At 32.8% G+C, this 11,158-nt stretch overlaps 1 protein-coding gene across 1 annotated transcript; it reads left to right on the top strand.

Annotated features, from left to right (window-relative positions):
- Window positions 1-5,888: 5,888 nt before the first annotated feature.
- On the top strand, window positions 5,889-8,764 carry LOTGIDRAFT_139852 (hypothetical protein; the record flags this gene model as incomplete). The annotated part of the gene is made up of 6 exons (XM_009049927.1): window positions 5,889-6,003; window positions 6,290-6,336; window positions 6,663-6,812; window positions 7,181-7,452; window positions 7,833-8,049; window positions 8,420-8,764. Coding segments are annotated over 6 exons (1,146 nt in total), but the record flags the coding sequence as incomplete, so codon positions are not given.
- Between the last annotated feature and the right edge of the window lie 2,394 nt (window positions 8,765-11,158).

Here is an 11,158-nt window from a genome sequence, read left to right as displayed (position 1 = left end):
CTTGGTAATCAGAACCGAGGAAAAAACAAATCATATTATTTTCGTGACTGAATTTTTTTTATTCCTTCGATTTCTAACTAATGTATATCCAGATCTTTGTAAGTAGTAATCATGAGTTTATATTTGAAAAATTAATTTTAGAAAGATTATCACCAATAGTAAGCGCAGGATTTCTATCGATGCGGACTAGTTAAAAATGGTGGAAAATTTAATTTCAGATTTGTTTATTTCTGGGAAATAAAGTTATAAATATGTTTATATGATTTATAATTTATTTGCAGATAGTGACATTAGGCCTATCACTAATAGTGATACAGGTAACTTAAATCTAACATACACTTGTGAAACAAACTGTTGCAGACACCTGATATTTTCTAATAATGAGCTCTTTCGCAAATATTTTGAATCAATATACCAGTCAGTGAATACTAATAAAAGTCCACGGCAATATCTCGTTTTACTTTCACTTTCACTATCTTTAATATTATTTATATTAGATTATTAGGCCTATTACTATATCAATTCATTTATATTTGCTCAAAAGGTCTGCTTGTTTCTGAATTGATCATTATTATAATTAGTAAATATACTGTGTTAGCTGATAATTTGAATGAAAGAAATAAATATTGTTTTAATCAACAATCAACTCCAGTAATCACCCAAGGTCCTAAGACCAATTTGATTATGTGAAACAATGCGTCATTTCTGGGTGTAGCAATCAAAAAGCCTTGCAAAGAAAAACGATAATTTAGCTGTCATTTCACTGAAATATATATCGACATTTTCCCATTTCCTTTTCATCCGAGGCATTAACTTATATGTGAAATGTTTTGAGGCGCTAGTCTAGATTTACTTGGCAGGTATTAATGCAAATCATTTTTGGTTCTCAGCCTAAAGATGTCTTAGTTAAGAGTAAAAAGCATAGACAATTCTGTTAATCAAAATCTTGCATTACCTTATGCAATAAGGTAATATTTGCAATATTGCAATACCGAGAGTAAAAGTTGTATAGTAGTGAGAATCAGATCAATTTATGCCTGACCACAAAAATCAGTCTTAGATAACTTTGCATAATTGATAAAAGTAAGAGCTTTTTAAGTTTTGATGTACTGGTACTGGTACTAGCCTACAAAAATAGTTTCTTTCTATAGATATTAATGTCCTAATTGAATCAGTTATATTTTTCAGAGTTTTAGCCTATCTAAGCTTTAAATTCATTAAAGAAGGCAACCCATGATGTTTGGTCAACAGAATACATTTGGCACCCAACCATCTGGAAGTGGATTTGGATCAGAAAATAAAAATGTATTTGGAACTGGAATAAATAATCAATCTCCATTTGGATCCAGTGGATCAGGAGCCAATAATCCATCCACTTTTGGAACAAATCCAGCTTCTTCTAATCCATTTGGTGTTCAATCACCATCTACACAAAATGTACCCATCCCAGTATTTGGAAATTTTGCCTCAAACAATCCGGGTACTTATGCTTTTGCATCTTCAACGCTTTATGGAACTGGAACTGCAATAGCATCAACACCTGTCTTTGGAGTTTCAGATGGTTCATCAGCTTTTGGAAATAATTCTTCCTCTACATTTGGTGCAGGCATGACACAAACATCTCAAATATTTGGTAGTGGGGTTCCATCAAGTTCTGTGTTTGGTGGTCCCACAAATATCTCAGCAACTTCTGGATTGTCAACTGCTACTCCATCAGTATTTGGAGGCCCAACCTCTATGCCTACACCAGCGACTTCTTTAACATTTGGAACACCAGCTTTTGACACCCAGATTCCAAACCAGACTGCTACATTTGGACAGCAAACTTCCAGTAACACATTTGGAGTAAGCTCAGTTCCCAAAATTTTTGGAACAGGTAACTCTGCTTTGCCCAGCACTGCGGTCTCTCATACAGCACCAATATCTACAGGATTTGGTGCAGGAAATTCAGGAACAGCAAGTTCTGTTTTTGGTGGAATTCAGGCTGACACAAAAAAAGCAGAAGGTTAATTGATATTTATTTTTCATTTGAAATGTTAGGAAATATTGATTGTCTACATATCACTTGAAATTCCTGATCGAATTATATTTAAGTCCTAAAATAGCATAGTTAGAGAAATATCAGGTAGAAAATTTGTAACTTTCACTCTTAAATAGTATTTAATCAGAGTCAAGAAAGGAAAGCAAAAATGACATTATTAAAAAAGAAATTTGAATTCAATCAAAAACATTTTGATTTTTTGTATTTTTTAGTGCCTTCTACAGTATCTTCAAATATTTTTGGTGGAATTCAGACTTATTCTACGGCAGGATCTGACAGACTATTTGGTAAATCACCTAAACGAGACACTCCAGAAAACAGTTCTAATCAGTTTGACATTCCTGGCAGCTCAAATTCAAATGTATTTGGGAAACCATCAAAAGCAGACTCCAAAGATAATGTGTTTGGAAAATTACAAACCTCGACTTCAAATATATTTGGTCAATCAACTAGTCAAGATGTGAAACAGACATCTGAAGCTGGACATGTTGGATTGTTTGGTAAAACTATTAAAGAAGAGGTGCAAGAGACAAAAATATTTGGTAAATCGACAGAACCGGGTGAAATAAGAGAGAAGAAAGAAATTGATAGAGATCAAGGTATTGCCATGTATTCTGTTTCAATGCAGTCTTTATGGTTGCCATTTTACCTAATGTCCAATTTAAACAAATTTGCAATGGGGATATGTTATCTTGCTGGTCAAGCTATCTTCTATATTGATATTGAATACTGTAAAGTTAATTTATAGGTTTGCTATTCCTTTGTGAAGTTGAATCTTTGGACTATTTTCAGGTCAATCGTCTAGTCAGAGAGCATTGTTTCAAGAAGAGGATCAACTCAGTAGAAAACGAGTTATCAAACGTGAACAAGATGGTGGTAAGATACACATTGTCATTCAATTGTTTATTTTATTCCGTCATAAAGAATGTTACTTGTTATTTGGTAATTTTCTGGTTGCAGTGAACACTTATTTTCAAATTCAAATACAAGATGACTAAACATAATAAAAATTGGAATTACATACTTTTCTTTAATCTTGGCTATAAATCAGCTTTTAAGAGTTCCTCTTTTCCATATTTTAGTTCAGGATAAAAGAGGAAGGAATTTATTTTCCCGTGCCACCGCTGGTGTTTTTGGTACAGGAAGAAGAGAAGGTGATAGAGAATCTAGAGCATTAAGAGATAGAGATGTGGATTCTAATAGAGATAGAGCAGTAGAGAAACGGAAGGAGATGTTTGATAAATATCATAAAGATGAATCTGGTCAACATGAAGAAGATAATCGTTCTCAATCTAGAAAGCGTAAAGAAGTACCAACTGGTCCTGGAAGATCTGAAGGTTAGTAGACTTTGGATGTTCCAAATGTTTTTTTAAAATGTTTAAATTGATGACATTGATTAAATGGTGGGTTCTAATCTTGGTCAGCATGTGAAATTCTGGTAACCTTGAATAACTTTTTTTCAAAATTCCAACGAACCCATCTTTAGATGGTCACAAATAATCCTGTAAAGATCAATGCCAAGAAATTTAGTAAGAGATCAGGGATCTTTGTGAAGTTACTTTCCTTGTTTAAAATGGTTGTTTCCTTCTTTTTCTGTTTCTGTTTTTTTAAACTACTCTCTTTTTTGTTGTTACTTGCGCTCATTCTTTACTTTTGTGTGGGTAATTATTATAAGCTTATATATCTCACAAATCACTGTCACTCTTGTCTTTTAGAATCAAAAGAAGATTCTCGCAGATTAAGAATACGTCGAATGTCATCTGCAGTTGAAGATATTGACCAAAAAGTAGCTATTGTAGCCAAGGATATACCAGCACGGTTTAATAAAGTACCTAATTTACGTAGACATTTCAGTAGATATGGTGTTGTACGTAAAGTTTATCCCAATATTAACAAGAATTCAGCTACTATACATTTTGACAATCATGTAAGTCTGAATACATCATAGAATAAGATAGTCCTGTTTCAGTGAACTTAAGGGAATTTGACTCTGTGAATTGGAAGAAACTTTGTGTATTGCCTTTATTACATAATGTATAGTCAGCCCAAGCCAGTGAGAATTAAACCCCAGCAAACCTTCTTCAATTCAACTGAGATTGATTAATTTGCAATGTTTTTGTACAAATCCAAAATGATGAATGCTTCAAACATACACACAAGCAGTCACTGTGCTCATGACTACTCCAAACTCTTAAAAGCATTAAACAAAACTGTTTGTGTTTATGCTTTAATCAGACCTGGAATAGCTTTGCTGGACTATATATTTGAGAGGTTGAAAAGTTGAAAGACTTGTAATTTACTAGTATAAGACTACTAAATCTTGTTCTATTTTCCAGGATTCTGCTGTTAGTGCTAAACAGAGGGGACATAACTTTGGACAATCTAGACTACAAATATTTTGGAGTTCCCATAATCCTACACCCCAGAAAGCATCCAGTCGCCCTTCGACAGTCAGTTCACCAGACGATTCTAAACAAGGTTTGGCTGAAATATTGATGTTTCTTTTTTTTTTTTTTTTTTAGATCTTTGCCTTTCTATCATTGACTTTCATTTGTCATATTTCAAAACAGGACATAAAATGTCTTTAAGACCACAGGGTAATTCATTTTAAATGTCTTCAGATCAAGCTTACCAAATAGACATACTCCAGTAATTCATATGCCATCATTTCCATGTTAAATCTCAAAATTCAACCTTCCATATTTTTTACTGAAAATCTTGTTTAAAACACTTCAATATGTCACATGAAAGCCTGGTCTATACGTAGTTTCTGGACAAAAATTCAATATATCATGACCATGAAAGTCTTGAACTAGTCAAACTGAAAGTAGACCACTACATTCTACTATGTTGACTGTCAATGCACACAAAACAACTATTTTTAGAATTATCCTTCTGCTTGAAAATCTCTCCTCATCTCACAAAACCTGAAAGAAAATGCAAATTCGGACATCAAATTCCAAATCTAGTCCAGGAATTAGTCAAAAATAGGCATGAGAAATTTTTTCATATAGATACACCAGCATCTCCTAACAGAAGAAGTAGATGGGAGACGAGTGATGTTGATGATGAGCTAGCAGGAATGGCAGGGACATCTGATATAGCAGGAGATAATGTGAAAGATTTAAAACGTCCTAAAGAGTTCAAAAAACAGTCTGAACCAAGAGAAGTAAAGAGACATGCTGAACCAAGAGATGTAAAGAGACATGATGAAGCAAGAGAAGTAAGGAGACACGCCGAACCAAAAGCCAGATCTCACTCACCAAAGCCTGTTACTGGTAGAATCTCTCCATCAAACAGCCCAGTCAAACCTAAGAGTGATAAAGGTAATATTGATACAGATGTTGGGTAGTTTAATGTGAATTTCAAGACTGAAAAAGGTCAGAGGGGAAATTTGGAATGGTGCAAATTGATGCTATCTGTGTCTTTGATGCACTTAAAAACCTTTTAACAATCCTTCAAGTTTTAACTCTATTGTTATTTTCAGTAACATTAAGCTCTCTGTTTAATACTGTATGTAAAACAGTGTGGGAGAAGAAAGAATTATTAGATATGAGAGATAAATTACTCAGACAAGCTGGTCAGTTTTTATTTTATTCTTTTTATATTAATTAACTTAATTTTAAATTGTATAAAGATAATTTATAATGATAGTTCAGAATTAAGAAATGACCTTGTTATATTAGAATTTGAATCCATATGTAAGATAAAAGAATTTTGTAAATAATTTGAAATAACATGAGACATGTTTGTTATGGTCTTATAAATGTGGCAATTTTTTAATTCTATATGATATTTGTATTCTCTAGGTTCAGGAGATAAGAAAAAGAGTGATCTAGCCACAGCAAAGGCCTTTATTGGCACCTGTCCTGATATGTGTCCAGAGAAAGAACGATATGATAGACAGGAAACACGACGTTTGAGTATTTATGAAATGATACCTGGAACAGAAAATATTGTAAGTTGTTACAAGTTTTGGGTTGAAATTGAAGTATTTTAGTAAAACAATATGAGTGTGTAAACATAAAAATTTCCAATAAATTTTGGGGTAACTGTTACAACTATATTTGTAAATATTAAAACAGAACCTGAAACATGTTGTTACTCAGAGTTTCAACATGTATCAGGTTCTGTTTTGATATTTCTGTATCACTCTAAAATATATGCATTTCGCAATAATTTAACAGTGAAAATATTTTGTTTGATCTATATTTTATATCTTTCAGCCTAATCAAACCCCACAAATAGATCACAGTAGAGCAGTGAAAGAATACAGTCGTTCTTCCGCTGATCAGGTTGGTTTCTTCCTTTCCATTCATTAATTACCAAGCTGTGAGTAAGCCATCTGCTCACTTACCCAGAATCTGAAGTTCCAGGCATAGATTTTATTATCACCTTCAGAAGTTCAGATGTTTAAATAAACATGCTGTAGATTCCTCTAGCAGATTAGACACTACATTACAAGGCCAGTTCTAATTATCCCAATCAGGTGTAGAAAAGTAGGATCCAAACTCCATTTCTTTCCACTTCTAAAACAATGGCATGAAACAGATTTATCTATACTTACTGAATTCTGTAGTTATATATATTTAAATAGTTTTATGTTCCATTATGTTTTTAGACTGAACCATTACAACATGAACTTCGACCTGAACCTGTATTAATGATGACTATGGCATATTTATTACGTGAAATAGCTGATCGGGGTGAAGAAGAACGATGGGCTGATTGGTATGATTTTCTCTGGAATAGAACTCGTGGAATCAGAAAGGTAAAGCAAATGTTATCAATTTCAGATGAAAAAATTCTTTCTATATGTGTATATATTTTTAAGTCAAGTTCAGAGCGTTTACTTTGTTTCTTATTAGATGAATTCATTTAATAAATACAGAGGATACTGACATGTCAAAAGCTTCTAGTTGAACAGTTGGAATTTGAAAAAGAGAAGGCTGTCCTGACAAAATTTCTTATTTCATCATTAGCCCAATTAGGTGCAGAAGAGTAGGACATAAAACTTTATACATTGCATCCCTTTAGTAACTGATATTTAAAAAGGTAAATTCTTGATGACTTTGCTTAGACAGGGCATTACAGACTGTAACTCGTATTGGAGGATTTATTTCATGTTTATTTTTCTAGGATATAACTCAACAACAACTATGTAACAGAAATGTGGTAGAACTGATAGAGAAATGTGCTAGATATCATATTTATTGTTCACATCGTCTATGTGAACAAGATATGATGGTATTTGACAGTAAAATAAACAATGAAAATTTGACAAAGTGTCTACAGACTTTAAAAGAAATGTATTATGATTTAGAGAAGAATCAACTTGTTTTCTGTCCAAATGAAGCAGAGTTTCGAGGTTATATGGTTCTTATGAATTTAAATGAAGGTGATACATTGAGGTATGAGGTTCATGTTTTTGAATCTTTAAGTGATTCGTTTAATATGGTTTTAGATTACAGCACACATCTTATGTTTATTGTTGATTTAAATAAAAATCCCAACATTAAGACAATTCTGTTAATCAAAATGGCAAAGTCGAGAGTAAAAGTTTAATTGTAGTGCTCCTCAAAAGGGTAAGCATGGTCTGCTTTGGTTGCGACAACCACCACTACTATGAAGATCAACATCATCAGATACAACCAGAAAAATCTATGTCTAAGTCAGCTAAGATGCAAGAAACAGATTTGTCATATTTGTCTGGAAGTTTGTTTTTCACTCATGAGATGGATAAGACTCTTCGATGTGCATGATGCTTTAATATATAATTTTTATTTTGTAGAGAAGTTCAAGAATTACGTCCAGAGGTTCGTGAGTCAGCAGAAATAAAGTTTGCTTTAAGAGTATACTCAGCTTTAAACAGCCACAACTATGTTAGATTCTTCCGTATGGTTAAACAGGCTACATTTCTTCAAGCTTGTATCATACATCGTTATTTTACACAAGTTAGAAGTCGGGGATTAATAGTTCTGATGAAAGCTCTGGGGAAAAACAATAGGGTAAGAAAACTAATTGGTTTATTAGGGTACTACTGTAGAAATTGTCAATGGAATTGCCATACTTTTGAGAGTATAACAGATAAAAGAATGCTCAGAAATATTCTAGGAAAAAAAATCATTTTTGCTTGAATTTTGGAGCCTAAGTCACATTCATTCATTGAATTTGAAAGTTTGTGTGTAAATTGTGTTTGTAACAGTGTTAATAATGTCTTGGATGCGACAATATTTATAACAATAGATAACTATATAGTTGAACTGCCCTTAATTCTAAAATTGAGCTGATTCAGTTCTTAGTTTATACCAAAAACAAAAAAAGTAACTTGAAAACAAATTAATAGGAAAAAAAACTAAATATACTAATATTTTTCAGTATCCTCTATCACACCTGAAGAATATATTTAGTTTTGAGAATGTACTGGAAGCTGAAAGGTTTTGTTCGTATTATGGTTTTATATCTAAAGATGAGTATGTAACTATAGATAGTAGAGATTTTATGGAACCGGAAGTGTCTGTACCTCCAACACGTTCAATATCTCTGATAGAATCTAAATTACTAGTTCCTGTAGGACAGGTTAGGATATACTTTATGCCTTTATTTCATTGTCCGATTAGGATTAGCTATGTTGCTGCAGGAGCAACAAAATTGTGGACAGTCTCAATCAAAATTAATGCATTGTTGGCATCATTCACTGAAAATTCTTTCTTACTGTTTTAATTGAATTATTGAAGTAGATTGACAGCTAAAACCCCAAATTAGGAACCTGACCCACATTTCTCAAAGATTAAAAAAGTAAAGTAAAGTTAGTCACAAGTGTGCTATTTCTCATGAAAATAAATGAATACTTATTGTAGGACAAAAACTCATGGTAAGATTTTCTGAGAAGATACTGTCTGTTAGAAATAAAACATACTTAGTACTTGTTATGATGGGAATAGGTTAGCATGAAGTCAGTTATATATTGAGTTTATCATCTGAATATTCTAGATAATTAATGGTGAAGAATTACCACAGTTAAACTTACCAGTACCAGTCAATAGCTTTGATCAAAATGGTAAATTTATCTCTAAATCAGAAATACTCAAAGAATGTAAGTATCTATGTAGGTTAAAATCCTTTTGCATGAGTTTTTTGGAAAATTAAACTTAACTTGATAAAAATGCTGTTGATTTTTAGGAATCTAAAATTAGGACATAGCAGATGTCCTGGAATAAGACATATTTCTATTCAATCAATCAATAACCATTAATAATCTGAATTCATTAAGACAGAAATAGACACTGCTAATCATTATTCCTAATTCCTATTCAACATCTAAAAAACCATTCCCAATATAAATGAAGATCTCACTTTACATCTATAATATTGATGTTTTGTTTTCTAGTGGATATAAATGTTAAAGGGGTTCAAGAGACATCAGTAACTGTACCTAAACAGTCAACATCTAGAGATCCTAGTCAGTCTTCTTCTACTACATCTCAACAAATAGAACCATTATTGACAAATAATGTAAGTTTCTTTGACAAATCCAATTAATTATTTTATTGCTTGTTAAGCTATCCGAAGTTAAAAAAAATGAAAAACATCTGACTCTTCTGCACCAGAATGGCAATGCCATCTATGGTTTAAAAGGGACATCTTGCAAGGACCGTGGTATTAGCCTACTTTTTAGGATCTTAAACATGCACCGCCCGGAGTTCACACAGCCTTGATTTATTTCCATATCTGAGGACTAGCTTTTTAAAAGTCAGTTCCGCTTGCCTCCATCACTGACAGGTGAAAACCCCAGTTCTATCTACCTGGACCTTCAGATTAGTGACAACTAATTCACTGAGTCAGTGCAGCTCTCTGTCTGAATTAGACACCTTTTGGTTTTGCTGTCGCCAGATTGAAGGTACATGATGAAAATAACTATATATAGCATATCAGTAAGCATATGACTAAATATTGTTTGGAGTAGTTCTTCTTTCAAACTTAAAATCCCTATATATTTTTATAATTAGAAATTTTTATTTCTGTATTTAAGGCTGTGAAGGGTGTAGCTAGAGACTTATTTTTAGAAGTTATAGCAGAGTATGTCAAAGAAATTGCTAATGAACCAATACAAGTTTATAAAGCTTTACTACAGACAGGCTTTATCATTGGAGGAGAAATACTGATAGGAGAACAAGACAAGATTATCAAGTAATTATAATAACCCAACTTTTAACTCAGATGGTGAAACCCAAAGAGACTATTTCTGTTATACATTTTCTTGATGACAAACCGTTATTTTCCATCAGAAATTTGTCTGAATATTTCAGTGTCTGGATTGTTTGGTAACAAAGCATTATTTTTTATTTTATCCAGAGAAGTTTGTCAAGATGTTCTAGTAGAGATACAAATAGGCCAACAGAAAGCCAAGGAGAAAAAAGAAAGAGAAGAACTTGAACAGAAAGCAAGAGAAAGAAAGGAAAAGCTGAATAAAATGGCTGAGGATTGTTTAAATGATTTAATTATTGAAACGTGTAGTGAAGAAAGCACAGATATTGCTAACATTGAATTCAGGTGGGCTATTTTTATCTTTTTTTCCTTGAGAAATGAATAAATCATGTGGTTAACTAAGCGTCAAGCAAATGTAGACCTTCCTGCCTCATTCTCTTACCGATCTATATCTTTTTTTTTATTTTAGAATTGTCCAAGACAAACTTCATAAACAGAGAGTTGGGAGATGTAGCGAAACTTTAAAAACTGAATTGTTGTCAGAGGTTATATCAGAAATGGTTGATGAAATTTCAGCGGAAGTTTATGAGAAAGATGTGGTGCTGAGACTAGAAGAACTGTGTGATGCAGAAAAAGCTGTAAAATTAAAGCGTTCTTCTGCTTTCTTTCAAATTTGGAGAACATCATTTCAGGCACAAGTCAAACTGAAGAGAGCAATGTTGGCATTTCCTTGTGGACCCTCTGTAGCAGATACCAGATCACAAATTCAGAGTTTGTTACCAGAACGTAAAACAGCTCATCTCTTCAAAAGGACAATGTTTGTGAGTCAGAGTTCACGATTAACTCTGGAGTCTGCTACTGATCTAGAGCACCGCAATTTACTTCTGACAGCTAAACTCTCTCTAGTTT

The sequence above is a fragment of the Lottia gigantea genome, assembly GCF_000327385.1.
Source record: "Lottia gigantea unplaced genomic scaffold LOTGIsca_141, whole genome shotgun sequence".
NCBI classification, from domain to species: Eukaryota; Metazoa; Mollusca; class Gastropoda; family Lottiidae; genus Lottia; species Lottia gigantea.
This window is presented reverse-complemented; position numbering and strand designations above follow the sequence as displayed.